The sequence below is a fragment of the Orcinus orca genome, chromosome 2 (assembly GCF_937001465.1).
Source record: "Orcinus orca chromosome 2, mOrcOrc1.1, whole genome shotgun sequence".
Lineage (NCBI taxonomy): Eukaryota > Metazoa > Chordata > Mammalia > Artiodactyla > Delphinidae > Orcinus > Orcinus orca.
This window is the reverse complement of record NC_064560.1, coordinates 178,651,986-178,674,689: the sequence shown is the minus strand read 5'-3', so window position 1 is coordinate 178,674,689 and position 22,704 is coordinate 178,651,986. Positions and strand designations below refer to the sequence as shown.

General features: G+C 37.6%; 1 protein-coding gene across 12 annotated transcripts in view; it reads right to left on the bottom strand.

Moving 5' to 3' along the window:
- Positions 1 to 6,823: 6,823 nt before the first annotated feature.
- The window catches only part of NRXN3 (neurexin 3), a 1,701,263-nt gene continuing 1,685,382 nt past the window's right edge, over positions 6,824 to 22,704 (bottom strand). For 5 of the 12 annotated variants that reach the window (XM_033415828.2, XM_049705304.1, XM_033415911.2 and 2 more), the window contains one exon: positions 6,824 to 9,589. In XM_033415828.2, coding sequence (XP_033271719.1) covers positions 9,288 to 9,589 — 302 coding nt within the window. In that variant the 3' untranslated portion in view covers positions 6,824 to 9,287. Of the gene's footprint in view, positions 10,214 to 16,554; positions 17,237 to 22,704 lie in introns of all 12 variants that reach the window. The other 7 variants (XM_049705303.1, XM_033415250.2, XM_033415656.2 and 4 more) reach the window with 3 other exon arrangements.

Sequence of the window (22,704 nt, the reverse complement as noted above, 5' to 3'; positions counted from 1 at the left end):
GCCAAAAACTGCAGTGAGTGAGAGCAAAGAAGAGAAAATCATGATTTTCAACCGACAGTGGAGCAGTGATAACATAACTTGAGAACGTGCTTAATGAACTATCTATTCTATGTAGACTCAGGCAAATTCAGTGTACAGTTATTGCAAATACATGAATATAATCCTAGGGGAAAATGCTAGCAGATTTGTGATCACATTTCTAGAGGTAAAACTGAGAAGTTCTTAGCTTCCACAGGTGCAAATAAGTAGTAGTCTCCCTTACCATTCCCTTGAAGGAGAACATGGATTCTAGTCCAAGATGTCACATTTTACAAAAGATTAAGCAGCTGTGTATAATCTATAGACTTCTCTATTCATTTCAAAAAGTGATCGAACACAGTTGAATTGAAATACGTACAAGCTGAAAAATCCTTTCAGTTTTCAGGCAATCTCATTAAATGGTGAAACGTCTACTTAGCTGTTAATCTCGTCTTTCATGTTGTCATTGACTAAAGAACTGGAATCATGCCATTAATTGCCCATTGGAAAGAGTGTTAGGTTTAGTTATTCTGAAACACATTGAACAAGAATAAGACTCAGGTCAAGAGACCCAACAAAAACTATTCTTTTAATGCTTCTTTTGTGTTTCTTAACATTGTGTGGTATTAAAGGACCTTCTTTCATGGAGAGGTGGGCATAGATAAAACAAGAATAGCAAAATACTAATAATTCTTGAAATTAGACAATGAATAAATGGGGGTTTTGTTATACTAGTCTCTTTACTTTTGAAAATATTTGAAAATGTTCACAGTATAAAGTCAAATTAAAAACAAACCCAAAGTACACAGAGATCCCTGGCATGGAAGAGGGGACCGTGGTCCTTTCTGCTTTGGAGATGAAGGTCTGTGTGACTAGGATATCATTTTGCTGATGGACCAGGTGCAGTTAATTACTACATTTATCAGTGTTCATTGACCCATTGGAATACAATTAATAAATTGTGCTACTGGATTAAAGTGAGGGAAAAAGTTCAAATTTATTTAGAAAAATTTTAATTTTTCTTGAATTTGTGATCTTATGCTTTATGTGTATATATAGAAAGATTCAAATTCTGTTCAAGGTGATTAACTGAACAAATTTAGAGCTTAAGAAAGATCATGAACTTTTACATGTACAACACAGTATTGTTGACTGTAGGTTCAATGTTGTACAGCATATCTCTAGAACTTATTCTTCTTAACTGAAATTTTATACTTGTCGATTAGAGGGTAAATCTCACGTTAAGCGTTCATGATAAAATAAAATATTAAAAAAAATAATGCGTATCACTAAAGGGGCCAAAGGTTCTCTGAAGACCTCTTGGCTTCCTGGTGTTTAATTGACCAACTGTCACAGGAAATCCAAGGACTAGAAACCCACGCGAGGAGTGAAAATCTCAGGATGTGAGCCTTCCCTGGGCATAATCCAAGCTGGACCCTGGACGCAGAGAACTTTAGTGGTAGTAAAGGGGAAACTTTGCCAATGAGCAAGCAACTGCACTTTATATTTTCTTGGCAAAGGAAAGAAGTAGAAAATAGAGTGATTGCCTAAGCCATATATTTATGCAGTTTCTGATGCTGGCTAGCCATGCAAGTAGCAGCTATCTTTGATCTGCCTGAGTGAGATAAGGAGGCCAAATTGTAACAATGATCAACTTCTATTAAGGTTTATTATGTGTCAGGTATAGGTTAAGCATTTTCCCATGCATTATTTTATTGAACCTTTCCTGACAAACCTACACAATAGGTAATATTATAATTTCCTTTTATAGGAACGAAACCTGAGCCTTATGTAGACTGAGTAATTTATCCAAAGTTACAGCACCAGAATGCATGCCATCGCATTCTGACTCCAGAACCCATGTACCTAAACATAGTCTCTTGAAGCTCACATTATTCATTTAATATATTTCCAAATTTGCCTCTGGCTTCCCTTTAGCTGTTCCTGTCTTCTAGGGCCTCTCATACAACCCTAACACTGCTTTCAAATCCTGGTCCCTATTCCTACGATCCTATTCTGCTCTGTTTAGTCTCTCTTGGATTTATTTGCTCTTCTACCTAGCACATGTACTCACATCAACAAGGCTAGAGTTTCTTCTGGATTCCTTGACTCCTTTGAGCCTTGAAAATTTTCACCTTACCAATTCCCAACACCAGGTACATCTATGGTGGACTGAATTGTGTCTGCCACCCCCCAAATTAATATGCCGAAGTTCTAACCCCCCAGTGTGACTGTATTTGGAGATAGGATCTTTAGGAGGTAAAGTTAAATGAGGTCCTAAGGGTGGGGACATGATCTGCTAAGACTGTGGCCTTACATGAAGAGGAAGAGAGACTTTCTTTCTTGCACATGCACAGAAGAAAGGTCATATGAGTACAGGGTGAGAAGGTGGTCATCTGTAAACCAGGAAGAAGGTCCTCACCAAAAAAGGAGTCCTGCCGGATCTTGATCTGGGACTTCCAGCCTCCAGAACTGTGGGAAAAAAAACTTCTGTTGTTTAAGCCACCCAACCTATGGCATTTTGTTATGGCACCCTGAGTAGACTAACACAACATCTTCTCATGCTCTTCCTTAGCTCCAAATGCTCTGAAGAAGAAGTATAAAATGACTTGTTTCTCTAGAGTCACCATTACATAATTGAAAGAGTTCTAACTTTGGAACCACGAGATTGGATTTCAAGTCATGAAATATAAAAGAAATGTTGCAAAAATATAAAGTATTGCTATTTTTTAAACATTTTTATTGGAATATAATTGCTCTACAATGGTGTGTTAGTTTCTGCTTTATAACAAAGTGAATCAGCCATACATATACATATATCCCCATATCTCCTCCCTCTTGCGTCTCCCTCCCACCCTCCCTATCCCACCCCTCTAGGTGGTCACAAAGCACCGAGTTGATCTCCCTGTGCTATGTGGCTGCTTCCCACTAGCTATCGGTTTTACATTTGGTAGTGTATATATGTCCATGCCACTCTCTCACTTAGCCCCAGCTTACCCTTCCCCCTCCCCATGTTCTCAAGCCCATTCTCTACATCTGCATTAAAGTATTGCTATTAATGCCAGATAAAGACAGCCAACTTCTAACAAACACTTTCATTAGCTGCCTACCTAACAGGTTGTCAACAGACTCCTGCCACGTGCTCACAGCTTCACTATTAGGTACACAACTTTGCCTTTGATTTATCTAGAATACTGAGGTTCTCTGACTATAGCTGTCCCATATTCTGTCACCTCCACCGCAATATGTCAGTTTCTGATTCCATTTTCTCCTTCATTGCTCTATTGGAAGAACAGCTTACCCCCTCTCTGTTCAGAGTAACACCTCTATCTGGAAACTTGATCACTCCAATAATCTTTCATCCTCTCTGAGAGTGTATCAGTTGTTGCCTTTCTCCTCCTGTGTCCTCTTCGCTCAATGACAAATTAACCCTTGACCTTGAGAACTTCTCAAGACATTCTCTCGTCTCTCTCTTCCCTTTCACTGACAAATTTCGAAAACCTTCTGAGCCATATCTTCCACTAGTGTACTTTATACAATCTGTGATCCATCTAAATTATGGTTTTCACCTACTGCCTCCCACTTCAGTACTTTGCTTGGAATGGCATGCAGCTCTGATCTCTGCCTATCAAATTTTCAAGGTTTACCTAATATGTCACCTCCTCTGTGAAACCTTACCATAAGTTATTTCTTCTGAACCCCCAAAGAGCTTAGTTTGCACTTGAACTTTGACAGCTTGATTGTGCAACCCTTAGTAGATTACAATAGTAGATTATAAACTCATTAACCCTCTCAATTTAAGACATAGTAATCATTTAATAATGCCTAATAAATACATTAATCATCAAACTAATCTCAAACAGTATCAGGATTTCAACTGGGACAAATACAGCTTGGGATATTTTGGGAGAAAAATCAAACTTCAACTTGAATATGGGGGAAGAGAACCTGGGCCTATATGGAGCTATACAAGAGTTAAAAAGGCTTAAAATTCCCATTTCCATTTTCTGCTTTCACTGAGACAAAGTGACAATAGCCAATAGTAGATTGGCAGGCACATGAGTGTTCAGTAAATGTTGGTTGAATTATCAAACGAGTAAATGCTTAAAGTGGTTCTCGGATTACACATTAAATAGTGACACTTAGAAAGTCTTTGGAGGGAAAGCTAATACAGAATTTTGAAGGTGTGTCTAAGGCAATAATAACTATGATTTGGGAAGCATGGAAGACTGTCCTTTGAGGTAAATAATAGTTTATCATTTGAAACTTTCTATGGCCTCTATACTGAAGGAGTTGATTGAGGTAAAGAGCTTTACAGGGGTAGGCACATTTCTGGTGGAAAACTCAAGGAGAACTCAAAGAATCAATAAATCGGTGTGATTTCAACTGTAAGAGGAATAAAAACAATTATGATGTTAGGTTACAGAAGTCATATGATTGTTCTGGGGCTCTCCTATATGTATCTTCTGTAGACGTTAAGAAAGAATTTTGTATTACTTTTCTTCTAGGATAACAACAGATGATTAATAAGACAATTTAGGCATCACTGTTTGAGGGCTATTGGCCAGCCACTGCGCTTATAACCAGGCACTTGTATACACATTAGCTCATTTAATTACAGAATAGCACTAAGAGGAGGCGATATCATTCCAGTTTCATGGATGAAGTTAGAGTCACTGCACACTTTACTCAAGGTTTCACAGCTGGTAAAGGACAGACCCAGGATTCAGAGCCAAGATTTGAACTAAGCTTTTCTGATTCCAAAGCCTGTGGCCAAAGTTAAACACACTGGAAAGGGACGGTACCGTCTCAATACTCCCTCATGGAGATAATAAATTATTTCTGCTCATGGACATTAACCAAAGTATCTGAGCACATGCACTTAGATCCTGATGAATCTACCACATTAACCATCGTCTCAGAATTTCTCTGGAAGTTGAACATTTTCTGAAATTTGTACCTTCTTTACTTACCCTAACTTTTGGTCACTTGCTTAAAATATGCTGCCAGACAGATTCATGCTACCAGTTGTCAATGACACATGTTTACTAGTTGCAGTCATGCCCTCAATCAAAGTATATGCTTAGAAAATACTAGTTTTTATCAATTATCAATGGATAAATTGATTTACTATCAATTAGCTAGTAAACCCAAGTCATGACTTGGCAACATTCCTTGAACAATTACTAAACATATCTTTTTATTATAGAATTTATTGTAGAATTTGCAATTCTAGAAGGCAGCTATTGTAAATGACTAGTACAGAACTCAAGTGATGGAGACTAACCTTGTTGAGCCCCTACTCTGTAACAATCACAAAACACATTATTTCAATTTTTTTTACCCAAACTATATTGTGAGGCAAGGTCACTGAGGTGTCACATTTTTCAGATGAGGAAGTAAAATCTCAGAGACATAGTGAAATTGCCCATACACAGTGAATAGTCCAGCTGGGGTTCCAACTCAGCTGTGTCTGGCCTCAGTGCCTGTACCCTTTTCACGACATCCCACTTACCTCCAGGTCAGCAAGGCCTGACTTTTTTTTTTTTTTTTCCGGTACGCGGGCCTTTCACTGTTGTGGCCTCTCCCGTTGCGGAGCACAGGCTCCAGGCGCGCAGGCTCAGCGGCCATGGCTCACGGGCCCAGCCGCTCCGCGGCATGTGGGATCTTCCCGGTCCGGGGCACGAACCCGTGTCCCCTGCATCGGCAGGCGGACTCTCAACCACTGCGCCACCAGGGAAGCCCCCCTGACTTTCAACATGATTAGAAATGTACTAGCCAAGTTGTCCTTAAGCTCGTCATGTCTTTGTTTCCTCATCTTTAAGATGAGGAAAATGCTATCTACCACTCAGGGATTAAACCGACTACATAAACCAAAACACTTAACATAGCATCTGGCATATCATAGGCATTGATAAATGATTGCTTCATGTAAATTATCTGAGGCAGGAATCAAAAAGGGAAATTTCCATAGTTTGACATCATTGAGGCTTATTTTTTTTCCATTTCCATGACAGTTAATAGCATAACCATTCCACCAGTGAAATCTGAAGGAACAGGGTTAATTATATTTGCTTTTAATTCTAACTCTTCAAAAATTGGTAACCAATATATGGCTAGAGTACAGGTGTTCAGTTAACCCACATTTCTAGATCATGGTGAAAAATGCAGAGTATCATGATGGATTATCCAGTTGGCAAAGTAAGCATGTGCTTAAGGAACCAGCATATCGAGGACACCTGAGATATGAGAAAGGTTCCAGCTATAATGAATGCTAGCAGAATTCTGTAATCTGAAAATCTAGAAAGAAGCTTTTAAAATTTGAGCACTCATTTAAATTTTGACTTTGGATTTAGTACTTTTCTAACAAATTTCAATATGGCGGGAGGCTTGGATGGAATGCCTTTAAAGCTTTGCAGTGTTTCAAACATGAACAGGGTTCTGTAAGGTTGTTAACTTACAGCAAATACTTAAACGTTGCCAAACATTTAAAAAAAATAGTATCTAACAATATTTTTTCCAGAATACAATGCTTCTGTCATCTTACCTGTTCAGAAAAGTGTTTTCTCCCGGTTACTTTATCATAGCAGTCTAAATAATAATGCCTCAGTTGACATAATTGTTTAGCCCCCAAATATGTCACTTTTGATAAGCTTATATAAGTATCAGTCACTGGTTATAATATTTTATTTCACATGAACATGGTCCTAGATTACTTGGCTTTTAATTCGACATGACATATTTAGCCCCAGTACAAGGTCTTTTACTAAATGTTTGGAAAATAAAAATACATCATCATACAAGCTTTTGGGAAGAACATTTTATTGCTAAGCATATCCTTGAACTAAAATGCAAATGTGAAATAAAAGAGAAAAGGAAAAAGAAAAAGCAGTAACTTCACAACATCATAAAATAAATTCCTTAAGAGTCTGTTCATAAAACAACAGCAATATGATAGAAGCTCACGTACAGAATGCACATGTTCCCATAAAATTGTCCAAATAGAAACTTACACTAAAAGGAATATAATAAATGTATTTTTACTCAAATAAAAAATGTAAAGAAAGAAAGCAGGAAATCAGTTCACAAGACCTCAAGACTCCAAGAACAGCAATCTTTTACAGACATCGAGATATAATCAACTTCATATAGGTTGGGCCATTTAGGTTATCTAAATCGTGCTTTGATATCTCTTTATAATCCTGTCTTTTTCAATGACAACAAAATAATCCAAAACTCTTAACACATTGAAATATCAGGTAATGAAGAACACCTCTTTCCATACATATTAGTAAAGGCTACCATTGTTTAGATTGCGTTTGCCCCACGTCTTTAAGATACTTTTTCAAAGTCAAATATTCATGCAACTTACAAAAACCAGCAAGAGTAGATTTCTAAATCTAAACAGCTGATTGATTTTCATCTGTACAAAAGAAACTGTATGTATCTGACCCTCCAGAGAACACATTTCATTTTTGTGTGAATATTTGTCTTGCTTTGTCTCTTGCTTTTGGGATAGGTATGGCCACACAACAAGTTTATTGTTTTTCTGTACATCATTTCCTCTTTTCATAAAGAAAGACAACTGGAACATAAACCAAACAAACTGAAATAAACAAATAGAAAGGAAAGAACAGTTCTCAAAGCAGTATGTACACAGGTGGCTAAGGAATTATACCAGCAAAAATGTAATAAAATATGTAAACAAAATCTGAGAAGATTTTTTATTCTCTTTGACACAGTTAACTGTGACAAAATTAAACTCACACTTCACATTTTAAGGTTTACTTTTTTGTCGTTTTGTTATTTTCTTTTAAAACAACATTCTCATTCCACTTCAAGATTTTAACAGTTTTCCTGTTTCAGTCATCCCATCAAACATACCATGATAAATATATCTGTATATATATTTATTTATATATATTATACTATTAAATTCCATTTTTTGTGTGTCACAGCAGCTTTATTCATTTATTATTTTTAGAAAAGATGGGTGAAGGGAGACGTGAGCAAATGGAAGGATAGAGTTATCCATAAATGTCAGGCTGCAAAATTAAATCACTAGGAAAAACATTATCATGTTGGGGGCGGGGAAAGAACTATGAATTCTGCACTCCGTCATGCCATGTTTGGCTTGTGTGACCTTTTGTGGTTCCATCACAAGTTGAACTCACCTATTGTCTGTTTTGATTCTTTAACAGACTTCTTGTATTGTCTTTTCTTTTATATTTGCATGCATTTCGATCAGTCACAGATCCAGCCCACCCCCGTTCCCCTTCCCTAGGAAAGGCTCTGTTTTAGAGGAGAAAGGGGCTTTCTCCTTTACCACAATTTGGCTGGGCTCATGGACAGGAACAATATTGTTAAGTAAAGCCAATAGCTCTGATAAAACCAGCCCTAACCCCATCTGTTCAGGGTTTGGGTGGCAAATTCTGGAATTCGATCCTGAGGAACCAGCTTTTCAAATCAATATTATCATCCATCCCATGATTTTGCTATGTGTTCAGCAAAGCATCGCATAGGAAATAGACAACAGATTCTAGAAACGCCACAACCTGATATGTAGAGTGGACACCATGGTAGCTTTTGAGTTCATATGGCAATAGTCTCTCTTCTGTTTTCTGAGATTTTTTTTTTCTTCTTCTTAACTTATGTCCAGTTAGTCTCAAAAATTAAACAAATACCCAAAAGCCATTTTTTCCCCTCAGATCTTGAAAAGTTACGCACACACTGGCCAGACCCAGATAAGGGTGGGGTTTTTTTTGTTTCTGTTTTTGTTTTTAACTTTTTCTTTTCTTTTTTTTTTTTGTTTTCGTTTTTTACATAATTAAACCAAAAAAAAAACACATTATTACAGTCAAGCTTCACAAACATTATTACAGACTCACTTGGAGTTATGGAACAAGTAAGCCATGAAGTCTTCTACCTTGGATGAAAGGTCCTAAAGAGAAGGAAGCTTCCAAGTCCACGAAAGTGGGGGGGGAGCCATCTGCTCGCTCCAAAGGGCAAAGTGTGTGCTTTATGACACAGCAGGGCAGAAAGAACTGTCTCCGAGCAGTGACTGAATCAAAGCAGCCATGGCTGAATCTTATAGGTAGGTACATCTTTGTGTGTGTTCTTTTAAAAATGATTTTCCCCACCATAGTCATGGTATACCCCATCTCATAGAACAGTTCTGACATCTGTGAAATCTCGTTTTCCAAGTATTTATATATTTATATAGAAATAATCCTGTGTTTTAAATTCGCGTAGCGTTAGCGGTGTCGTGTTTACACATAATACTCTTTGTCCTTGTTTTTCTGTTTCTTGTGGCCGCTCTTCGAGCTCTGCTGCTTCTCCTTGAGGAGCGTGCCATTGCTCTGCGCCGAGTTGCTGATGTAGTTCCGCGTCTCGTCCACTTGATAGGACCCCTCGTCCCTGTTCCTGTACTTGTACATGGCGTACAGGAGGATCAAGATGCAGAGGGCGGCAGCAGCCACAATGCCGACGACCATCCCTGTTGTACTGCTCGACTCCCGGATCACCTCTGAGGCCCCCGGAACCCGTCTGACTCCCGGCTCCGTGGGGTTTGCTGTGGGCACATTACGGAACATGGGGGAAGTAATTAGTGGGCTCTTCAGTTTGGTGCTGTCTAGCTCATAGGCAGTGGGCAACGGAAGCAAGACTATATCAGGCTGGGGTTTGAGATCACGGTTATTCATTTTGCCAGCTGGCAATTTGGGCACCATCCCAGACGAGGAGGAAGCTGTGAAGCGGATCAGCTCAGGGGACAAAGATGTGGTAGTAGTCCTACTAGTTTCGGAGACTTTGTTAGGTCTAAAGTCCTTGGATTCCCACTTGGGCGCATGTGCTTTGTAGCCACCTTCGAAGATTGAAGTGGAAAGACTCTTATCTGTTACCAAGGAGAAGGTGGTGTAAAAATCTTCATCATCAGTAGGGGGCAGGTTAGAGTCAAAGGTTTCCCCTGAGCCATACCCAGATATCACCAAGCCATCATCATCACAACCATCGCTGCCTTGGTCCGACAAGCAAGGTAACCCCGCCTCAGAGGTCATGGACAGGGAATCTTTGGTGGTCTCAATAATGGTGAGGAGGGGGCGAAAGGTAGGGGGGAGTGTAATGGAAGGTGCACGAGTAGCAATAGGAGGGGTAGCTAAAGGGTCTTCTACAAGAAGAGGGATAACTAATTCACCTCCTGGGATTGAAAAGAAAAAGAAAAACAGAATTAGTATATTTGTAGAAAAACAATTCACAGCCACACTCAATGAATGCATGTATAGTTCATAGGTTACACCTCAGAAATTATAATAAAATGACTTGGATCCACATACGGATCCTCTCTACTTCTAGGCTGATTATTGGGCTATACTTCTAGCCCATTATATGCCTCTTGCCATCAAAACCTGAAATCCTTAGATTGGGGGCTTAGATTTTTTTTTTTTGCGGTATGCGGGCCTCTCACTGTTGTGGCCTCTCCCGTTGCGGAGCACAGGCTCCGGACGCGCAGGCTCAGCGGTCATGGCTCACGGGCCCAGCTGCACCGGGGGGCTTAGATTTTTAAAGATACTCTCAAGTAATTATTTAGATAGAATTCAAATAGGCTTTTTCCAGGATCTGCTTACGGGATAATGACCTTCACCTATACTGTTGCAAATACTGACCATGAAAATTATGTGTTTGTGTGTGTGTGTGTGTGTGTGTGTGTACGTACATGCACATATGCATGTGGTTAATCTGTGAGTCATAGCATTTCCTTATTTTTTTCTTGGGTTTCTACTTATTTGCTCCCATTAGGATGAGAATGACATATTTTCCATGTCACTGAGATCAAGATTAAGGAATATAAAAGAGCTCATCTTTAGTATTTTAAGTTACTACCTTTTATTTCACATTTATCACGTGCAGTCTTCATTTACTATATGCTAAGTAAGGGAAACTTACAGTAGGTTGAAAATGTTCATCTAACAAGCCCATCTTGATTATGCTTTTCCAGAAATTCCCCTGACTATAAAACAACAACTTGTTTTGCATTGGTCTAGTATTATATTTATATATTGCTTTTATGCTATATGTAATATATACTGAGCAGACACTAGATTTTAAGAATACCCAGCCTACATATCCATGACTTACTGGAAACTTACTTTTAGATTCAGAAATGTAGAGATAGCAAAGTAGTTTTTAAAATCAGTGATTCCTTTTTTCCAATTTGGATTCCTTTTATTTCTTAGAATGGCAGATATTTCTCGGTTTACCCACAGACCCTAGTTATTGCACTTATAAACGTATGAGGACTAGGTCAGGAAAGGAAGTTCAGAATAGTTCACTAAATCACAGTGCCCTGCAAATTATGGTCACCACAAATATTCTGTGGTGGGTGTTACTCACCTAATTGTAGGGCCAGGCTTGTTATTCATGTATGTAAGCAAGATAATAAGTCTTCAGTCTCTCCTGTGTTTCTTTACAGTGTTATTTTCAAACAGAGAAAGAATCAAGAAGTCACAGTTCATGTCCCTTCATTCAATTTATTTTAAAAATATTCCAACTATTGTTTTCAAAAATCCCCAAGCAGGGATGGCATGGTATGTCCCTAACCCAGTTAGTCAGACAGTTGAGATGATAATACGATATTAGGGTTGAAGTCTTCTTTCTGACCTGCTGCATCTAAACTGTGCAGGTTTCAGGTGTGCTAAGAAAAAGCCTCCTGAAAAGAAAGCTACTGCACACCTTCAGAGCACCAGAGAAGAACTGCTTGCACCACATCGGAAGCTTTTATTCTCTGCAGAGAGAAACTGAGTTGGGGAGCGTGGCAACGATGTACGTAATGTGTATCTTAAGGAAGGGGAAGGGACAAGAGAGCACAGTACAGTCATCCCCGGCCTACCTGATGATGTTAGCACATGTGAGGAAATAAAACAAGAATCTTTCTGAGAATCTCAAGATGATATTTTAGTCTGTGCTTTAAGCCCCAAGCTTCTCTTCTAGTGCTCAGAGTTTGAAACTATTGAGCAAACCGATTTTTGCAGATTTGACAAAGCTTCGGACTTGCTTTCCTGGACAAGCATGCCTATTTTTTTTACATTGTGAAGATATGTAATTCATATATCTTGCAACTTAGTTAATGCATAATTTACATACTTTTGCTAATTTTTATAAATGGGATTTGGAACACAGGTCCCTAAAGGTAAGCCAGTCCTAAAACTAACCCTGAGTTACCTTTTCTTCTTATCCTTCCGGTAGGGAGGCCCTGAGTGTTATATTTAAGATGATATGTGGAAGAAGGCAGTGTCTGAGTAAGAAAAGAGCAGTGAGGAGAGAGGAGTGAAGCCTCATGCAGTCTGTTAAAGGTTCCCTAGGGATCGCTCAGGGATGATTTTACTTTCCTTTAGAGAAGAAGACAGGGTTTTTGTACCCATCTCACCTAGAATGGGTGTTCTTTTCTGGAACAAATACCGAGAGTCATTTGCTTTTTAGGGCAAGGATAAAAATCAACCCATTGTTTATTAAGTGGAGAGTAAAGTGGGATAAAGGACAAGGAATGACGGATTTGTTGGGAGGCAAAGTCCTGAAACAAATAATTAAATATAAAGGCAAATGGTTAAGTAGGATGCTAGTGTCCCTTTAAGTGAGATTAATATCACTGTCTTCATGATTACAGAGTGGCATTCATTTGCAATTTTAGTCTACCATCTATGACACCCAACTGGAGTCTTACATTTGCCTTTTTTTTTTTACCCCCTTGTCTTTTTAATCCCAGCTAAAGCTTCCACTGTGTCTTTGTTGTTAAAACTCTACAAAATCTACAAACTGCTCATTCTGCAGTTGAATCACTTCCACTTTCCTTTGCTATTCGCTTCTCATTCAGCACCCTAATGTGAGTATCTCTCTTGGAGCAGAAAAAAAAAAAAAAAAAAGTGAAAATCATCCTTTTGATAAGGGAATGAAAAGAGGGTCTTGAAACTCACTAATTTACAAAGAGCTTCTAAAAGGTTGGTGAGCCTTTAAGTGAAATGGTAAGAGCTTATTTCCAAACTAAAATGATGGGTATGCTGTTGCAGAGTTTAAATAACAGAATCTGTTAAAACTGCTAATCTTCAATTTCTTTGTCATTTTGTTATTAATCCTAGTAACAGTGATAAAAATGATAAATGATGCCCCTGTCAGGGACATTTGAGCCCAAATCCTGGTAGTATTTAATCAACGAAATCATAGGAACTTTCATAGCTCCCCTCTCCTGGCATCTCAAGGAATTGGAAAAATGTCTTTAATTTAAAAGGGAGTCCACTGGGATGTAGGAGTTGGTATTACAAAGGGGAATTAAAATGAAAGTAGGGGGAAATTTTTGGGTAACTATAAACGTGGAAGATGCCTGGGACAAGTATGTGAGTTGGGGTGTATAGTCCATTTTAATATCAAATTCCATAGTTAAGATTTAAGATGATTCTAGTGTCCTAGGAGGTCCAAGGGCACACATCATTTGAGATAAGGAGGTGAAGGATGTGTTTCTCCCACCATTAGATCCTTACTAGAAATGACTTAGATTGCAGAAGGCTATTTAAGATTTCATGTTTATTTGTATTAATCTAAAGTGAGTTTCCTCAGAAATGTTGGAGCAGCTGATAATTTTTTTTTCACTGCCCGAAGACCGTGAAATCAGTGATCTACCAGATGTCTATGCTTATGAAAGTATTCATAGAAGCAACAAGCTTAAAGTCATAAGGGGTTGCAGGCAGAGTAATACAAAACCTGTAATCCATCACAACTCTAATTTCCTATTCCATCCCCAGAATTCTTCTTTGGTTTGGAATAAGAACTATCCATATTCCTTAAAGTTAGCATTTTAAATCAGGAATATATACCCTTTTTTGACAGGGTTGTGCTTTTCTTTAAACCAGAGAGATCACTAGGGATATAAAAGGTCTATTTTAGCCCTGAAGGCTGCCCTGCTTTTTTGTTTTATGAGTGTATTTATAGATATATAACTCATGTGTCTAGGGCTGATATTCAGCAAAAGGGGCTCTCTGCCATCAAAAAAGACAGTATATTAAAAATTTAATAGAACTCTTCTGAACTGTGAGAATGCTGTAGGTGATGGTGGTATAGTGGGTCATACGAAAAAGCAAGAAAAGCAGCATAAAGTTTCAATGTGGCTCCAACCTTTGCCTCTCTGGAGATATCTGAGTGGAGGAAGTCACAAAAATACAAAAAACAATGACACTGAAGACTGAGACTCTGGGAAAGGACACCGTGCTCCGATTCCTTGAATTTCTTTTATCTATATTTAGGTTCTTTACCTCATCTCTTATTTGCATTTTTCTCATTCTCTGCTGGGAAACTAACATACAATGGGGAGAAATCATCTTTTTCCCCACAAAATTAGTTATTGAATGATATTCATTTAGGTATTTGGTGCCACGGAAGTGTGTGCTTGCAACACATCAATATCTGGAAGCTTGGAACCATGAAATTGTTCTGCATCCAGCCTCAGAAAAAATAGTCACAGACAGGCATGGCCAGTCCCTGGGGAGAAGACAGCAGAAAAACTCAAGTATCTCAAAGGGGCTTAACTTTTTAAGAGCATTTTAATGAGATGAAAATCTCCAGGTAGGACATTTTCCCCTAGTTTATCTGAAATGGGTTTGAGTCTGAAAGGCTACAGATTCTATTTTTTCAATATACACCCAGGTAAGATGAGCTATAGTCCCTTGATGTCATTATACATTGTAAAAGAAGGAATGTCTAGTGGAGTTTTTCATCTGCCTATTGGTTAAAAGCTTTGCCTCTGAAGTCACTCAGAGGCAGGTTAGCATCACAGTTCTGTGGCTTACTAGCCATGAGTTGGTCAGATTTATTAAAATCTCTGTACAATGGGAATAATAACACAGCCTATCTCAAGCCACCAATGTGAATAATAATAATGCATGTTAATGTTAATTATAATGCATGTTAAGTATTTAGCACAGAAACAGCTACTCCAAAATTCTAGTTTCTAGTATCATTTCTACTAATATTTTGGGCCTATAAACACTGAAATCATGGATGACTTTTTTCTGACCTTTTTTTATGTAGTAGTCGTATGCTGAGGTATAATAATATAGGATCTAGATTGTTAAGGCTATTTTAAATGCAGAGTTTGAAGAATGATTTATAATAAGCCCAAGAGCTTGCATTTAAAATAAATGATAAGCCTTATATCAAATGGACTTATGGGTAGCATCGTCAACACAAATAAAAGCTTTCAATTCAATTAGCTAAAATAGTCCATTTAGGAGATTCTTAGTTTTAAACCTAAAATATCATCCAACATGTCAAACAATACAAAATCATATAAACTGAGGCAGATAAAGTGCATTCATTGAAGCTGCTGGGCTGGAAACATATCCCTTATCCACTCTTCAGTTTGACATTTCTTTAACAGTAATACTAATACCTAAAACTAAAGTGAAGCAAGTAATCTCTTTATTTAAAAATTATACAGCACTTCTTGCTGATCTTTTGTTTCCTGAAGTGATAAGGCAACACTGACCAAATACCTTTAAGGTCAAGGAGTGTTCTCACCGTAGAGTCATACAAAATGGCAATACCTACCTGAGATGTTTCCTAAATAAAACTTTAGATGTGAAAATCATCATGTTTCTTGTGGGTAGAATCTTAGGATCCTTTTAAAGCTTACCAGTTTAAATCCTTGAGAGAAATGGCAAATATTAATAGAAATGGAAGAGGAAAAAGAGAAAGAGAGGGAGAGATTTGGGTGCCTACTGTGTGCGGGTGTGCTTTCACCAGTAGTTAGTTTTATACTTTGGAAGGCATCATTATCATAGGACAATACTCTAAACTCTGGGGTGCTTTCTCTATTCTCAGTAGAAGTGATTTTGTAGTAGTGATGGTGATAGTTTAATCCTGGATAACCAAACTCTACCATAGTCACTTGAGAGTACCTTATTTCCCCTTTGCTGAAGGAAAATAAAATAAAGGACTGATTTCCCCAAATGCTTTCTAAGGAGTTAAATTAGGATGTATTACCACTGATAACATTTGCAGTTAACTCAACTAACTTTCTTCTGGAGTACAGGCCTCCTGTAGGTTGTATCCAATTTCATATCCCACTGTAGAGCCTACCATTGCTTTCAAGGCTTTAAAAGTTGGTTCAGGCAAAGAGGCCGGCTTCCTTTGGATGGTAAGAACAATTTACCCACACCCTTCTACCAAGAGTAGAACTCACATTGATCATTAGAAGCAATTCAGCACAAAATATAACAGTGAAAATTAAGCAAATAGACACAAATGAAATAAAATGTTTAATGTTGTCTTCAAAATCACATAGTAGAAAAAAAAATCAACTTCAGGTTCAAAGTAAACTAGAGGGAAAGAGAGCAAATAACATCAACAAGGCATTCACAACATAAGGACAGAAAAGAAAAGTAAAAGCAAATAAAAAATAGAGGCTGTTTTAGGAAAAATAAAGAAATCATTTCCATATAGACAAAATAATTTAACTTAAAAAAAGCATATTGTATTAATTTATAGTCAACTTACATCAACAAATTGCCCGCATGTTTTTTGGCATGAAAGAAAAATTTACAAAAGAAAGTTGTGTAAGAATGCTCTTGGACAAATAGAATTGCCACATTCTTGTAACTTGCTTTTTTGTTGTCATTTCTTTAAAAACTTTTGAGCAAAATGTCTAATTTTTCAAATATAATAATTTACAACAGAGGATGATACAGGGAGGCAACAACACATACATCCACACCACATAACATGAAAAGAAAAAAAAATCTGCACTTTAACAAATTTCTTACTTTGAGGGGCTTGGGAGGGCATCAGTTTTGAATCTGAAATTATTCTGATTGCAATGATTTAAAAAAAAAATTTTAAAAACCTGTTTAATTTTATAATTTGCCTTTAAAAAAATCTCGAGCGTTTTGAATGAATTTCTGCATTATTATAGGTTCTCAGATATATATTTAATTTTATTTTTTTTTGTCTTTTTGACAAGTTTTAGACTTTCTTTAATTGAAGGGGATGGATGACAGCACATAAGTTTGAACAATGCTGAAGAAAGGAGGGGTATGGGAAGGAAAGATGCAGAAAGGGTAGGGTCATATCTATGAGTGTACTACACAAGAGATGAAGATGATGGGAGTAAATGTGTAAGTGAGTCGCCATGTCCATGTAAGGGCGGCACGGAGTGATCTAGCTGCATTAGAGCTTCTGGCTGTAAGGAAGGGATGGGCAATATACAAAAACAAATGAGCCTACACATGCCCATCTACAGAAATAAAGAACAGAACTCTAACACTGACAATCTCACACACCCTAAGCTGCAACTACTTCAACATGCAATTACTCCAAAAATCATTACAGTTTCATTAAAGATTTTTAAATAATAAAAACAGTTAAACTTTTGTCCCTACTAAAAGTAGCCAAAATACATAAAATAATAATAGTAATACTTATAATAATGATCAAAAAGTTAAAAGCAAAAACAAGGAGACTAGATTTATGCATTCAAGTTGAACAACTTCATCGGCAGGCACACAGCCCCATCTAGAGTTAGGGGAGGGGGTGGAGATCTTCAAATCGAAAGACAAAGCTGTATAGGGAGCCCACTGGCTGGCTCATTCATGACTTCCTTATATAGAAAGGGTACTTTCTGAATGACATCACCTGTCTTCCCCATGCCACCCATGGTGCAAGTGATTCTAGTGAGACTGGGTTTATTAGAAAGATGTGGATGTGGGGATTCTGCAGCTGAAGTTGTTCCACATTTAAAGAGGGAGTGGGGAAAAGTTGCAGAAAACAATTCATAACTTTTTTTTGTCATAGTTTTGGATAAAACCAAATCTAAAGATAAAGATCTAGCAATTAAAAAGAAACACACTGATATATATACAGATAGATATATATAATACAAAAAGCACTTAATTCCCAAACAAGAAGGGAGCAAAGAACGAAAAATAATTTAAAGAAAAGAGTATTTCATACACTTTCAGAGATGAACAACCAGATGCACACGCTGAGGAGGCACAGACAGAGCAGTCAGGGGACACTTTTTTTGTTGTTTTGTATTTTCTGACTTATTGATTCCCCTTTTGCTGGCAGCCAACATTAAAAACAAATTTTGCATTTTCTTTAAAAAGAAATTTTGCATTTTCTTTAAAAATGTTTTTTTTTTTTTGGTTTTGCTTCTCAAAAACAAATAAAAAGGGCGTGCAGTCTGGATGTACGTCATAAGTAGACATTTGAGAGAGAAGAAAGAGGCTCAGACTGACAAATGGGTAATTGTCTATTATCCTTTAACTGCAGGAATGTTAACCAAGTTAATACATGCTTAAAGTAAGTTGCATTTAGGGAAAATAGGAAAACAGACCAGCAAGTTAGGGTTGGGAAGAGGTCAGCAAGACAAAACCAATTTGAGAGTAGGAGAATGGTACTGGATTTAGTTTCATGCCTTTCCAGTAGGGGCAAAGGTCATCCCAAGGCCTTTTGCCAATTACATTCTTATAAGCATGTGCATGTATATGTGTACGTGTGTTGGGGCTTGAAGTAGAGCCTGTAGTGGCAGGAATTGAGGTAAAAATACACATGAGTTCATGGGTTCTGCTCTAGGAAACTTAGCCCATATTCATTCATAGCCTCAGAAGGTAAATTTTGTAAGACATAGAGGGGTTATAATTAATACTGCTCCATATACATGTTCTTGGGCTTGGCCAAATTGACAGGGTACATGGGTGACAACTGTGGTAATTAAATGTACCTGATAAATGGACAGCTTTTTTTAGGTAAAAGAGGCAAAACCCCCTCCACTCCTCCACTCTCAAGAGCATAGTGGCATAGCATCAGTAAACTAACTACAGGATAGTCAGGAAATGAGTGCGGCTTATTTGAAGGACATTGGGGGAAACGGCCAGTCTTTTAGAGACCATTTGGGAAACAAAATGCTCGATTAAACCTTGAGAAAAGGAAAAAAGAGACAAACTGTGTTTGTGCGTGTGAAGATACTGTGGAAGGGACATGGGGAAGGAGGCTTTAGAAGTGTCCTCAGCCTCTACTGGAAGAGATCACAAGAAGTACATGAAATATTTTATCCCCGTGAGAACATTAATGTTCAACCAAGGACTGGGAAACCCAGGTAGGCGAACCACAAAGGTAAGACACTTGAGAGCCCCTGGTTCTGAGCCAATTCCAACCACTTCTAAGAAACTTTGGAGCTGACTTTGACAAACAGAATAAATTGTGAGGATGAGTCAGACTTTTGTCCCTTATGGGATGCCCCTTTTATTATTTTGTTTTAAAATAATTATAGTAATGTGTCCCCATGGGTCAGTCCGTACCAAGATTTTTAGTCTCTGGTTTTATAATGTTAATCATTATTCTAGGAACTTCACAAAGGGCAGCTGGGAGGTTTTAGGAGGAGGAAAAAAATCCCAACAATACAGGAAAAGAAAAACCCTTGTTGCCATTTAGTTAATTTTTTTGAATAATTATACTTTTAACATTGAATTTTATTGTATGAGAAGACCCTATAAATGTACAGATTGCCTCACAAGGGCATCAAATTACTTCTGTAGGACACAGTGAGTTTTAATAACATTCACATGGGCTATTTTTTGTTTCATAGGCATTTTTTTAAAGTAGGAACCATAAGTGGTCTAAGTGTGACACTTATAAAGAATAAGATATGTCTCGTGTCTACATAACTCCTGGAAAATAAGAGGTGTTTTGAGGAAGATACATCAGCAATTTGAGTCTCCTAAGGTTTCTGCTGAGTAATTTACCTATATCAAAATTGCCTGTTTTAAAACTCATACAAGTAGGACACCACTTACTTTCTGGAAATCACTGGCTAAACAAGTGAACATACCAAAATTTATGGTTGTCACTTTGCAAATAAAATATGTATTTTTTAAATCCATGGAAGCCACAGTTTCAAATGAAGCAAACACAACACTATATCAGTGCCTACACATTTTTATAAGTCGACCATCAGTTAATATACACAAAGCTCATTTGATTTCTAATATAAGATAGAAAATAATATTGCCAGTAGCTCATAATCAGGTCACAACTTCATTTTCATCTTTCATTACATATCTACACTAGGTTTTTATTACCAATAACTGCACGGTTCTGTATCTATGCCTCTACTGAGTGTTAAGAATGCTTTGGGGTTGTATTTGCCATTGAGAACAAATAATACAATAATTTGACTTGAAACAGCATATTTTGATGGGACCATTTTTATCCCACCATGTCCAAATAACCCTGTCTAAATGCAAAATCAGACTATTAAGAACATCAAATGCAATAAGATGGAATTACTCAGAATGCATCTTGGAAAGTGTACTCGTTTCAAAGAAATATGTTTCTAAACTGCTTGGGGTTGTGCCTGAGAAGCTGGAAGAATACTCAAGGAACTCAAGGTGCAAACCCACCTCTCTGGGAGAGTGAGCCCGGCTTGATAAGGACATTGTCTTCAGTGTGCACAGGTGAGGTTCAAGAGGAAGGTCCAAATGAATTATTTTGCATAACATTAAATATTTTAAATTTGTCATTGAAAGTACTGGAAAGAGGAAGGAAGAGGCAACCCTCTTGGGAATCAGAGTACAACACCAGGGAAAGACTTAAAAAATTGTAATCAGGGAAGGCTAAAAAGGAGTCTGGAGAACAAATACTTAATGAGAATTTTCACGATTTTTGCATCAGGTATATGAGATTAATCTCTTCATCATCTGTCCCTCCTATGAAATACACAAAATCCTTTCCATTGATTGATATGTTATGCGTCTGTGGGATGAAGGGAGGGATTCTTCTGAGAGAATCAATGGCTCAGTTCTGAATCATGGTTTGGCTTAGAAAGAAACCAGAGACACTATGCCTGGATGTCAAATCCTAGTAATGTGAGGATGGCTGTCACTTGTGTTACAAAATGAGCCCTGAGTTTACCCTGACTTCTCACAACCTCTTCCTCAGATATGGGTGATGCTCAGAGAAAGAGTGAAGACTGCTTCAAACATGGTATTTGTCTCTAAATAAAAAATTAACATTTTCTTTTTAATGCTGAACAAAAATGTCCCAAGTAAGTTCTTGTACTATCTGTTCCCAAACATTTTACAAACCTAATTACAGTAAATAGGGAGAAAGAGAAAAACTAAACCTCCAAGATGGAAAAGAGTACAGAACACCATCAAGCCCAATACTTAGAACTGTATTTCTGTATCAGTGATCTGCTTGCCCAATTGAGAGGAACTTTTCATACTTAAGAAGATTCATAAGAATGGATAAAACATTACAAAAGGTAGTATTGCATTTTCAAACCTGGTAGAATAGAATGTTTACACACGGAAGGACCTTACATTAATGACTTCTTTCCCTATGTATTTACGAAACCCTTAACTTGTATCTGTAATTCTGTCCCCAAATCTCCATTCCTTTTTGTGAACCTACTGTGTCCTGTACAGATTATTACTGGCTCCAACACTCCACTGCACTTAATTTGTTTTCTTCTCAGTTTCAGCTACACTCAGAACTTTAGGAAAGAATAGCGTCTTTTTATCTTTATTTTTCCTACCAACCAGAATACTAATAATCACTCAAACATTTATTGAATGAACTAATGAATGAATAAATTAATTAATATCATTAATTGCTTTTTTTTTAACCCCACACTAGCTTAGAGCTTCCATAAAAGCATTAAAATCTTACATCACCAAAGTGGCTCACCTTGTACCTGAAATCTAGTACATGGGATAGAAACTTCAGAGTCTGGAGACCTAAGTTCCAGTCTTGGTTGTACCACCTACTATGCTAGCTTGTTAGGACATTGAAAAAGTCAGTTCATCTCCCTGAGCTTGTCTTTTCATGTGTAATATGGTGATTATAATGGCTGGTCAATTAACCTACCTCAAAGGGTAAGTTTACACAACTGAGATTTTCAATCTGAAAGTGTTTATAAATTATAAAGAGCTCTTCAAATGTTTGTTACTATTTTCTTCAAAGCTGACCACAGCATCAGCTATGAGGGTTTCATATTCAGAGAAGGCTGACTCTCAGACAACTGAGATCAGTGCTACTGAGTGGGATGCTTGGAGCACCTGCTTCAGCACCAAACAAATAATAACCTCAGTCAAAAACCCTAACCCAAGTAGCCACTATTACTACCTCTCTTTAACCCCTGTTCCTACCCCTCCAATAGTGCTAAGTTCTTAAAGCTTGATTAGTTCATCTTTTTGTGGTGAATGTTTGTTATATATGTATGTAATTTTACAGTTACTTTGTTTCACTCTTCTGTGGGTTAGAGTTAAGCTCTGAAGAGGTCATATTGAGATATGTTTTCATAGGAGCCCATCCTCTCAAACCACATGACTTGAGACAAGTCACTCACTCCTCACCCCAACCCCTGGAGTCTCAGTTTGCTCATTTATAAAATCAGGACGACTCATCCTTCCAGCTCACCTATGTATGTAAATTTAAGTAAAATTACTTTGGAAACTATGAAATATCCAATTCAAATACAAGAAGATGTTATTCGCTATATTCTATGAGTTCAGCATTACTTGGTGCTACTGAAGAGACCAAAGAGGATGGTGACAAGGGTGGAACTCTCAACAAATTCCCTTGGAAAACATATCCCAACAGGCATGAGAACTGTGGGGTAAGATGAGGGTATGAGGGAATGGAGGG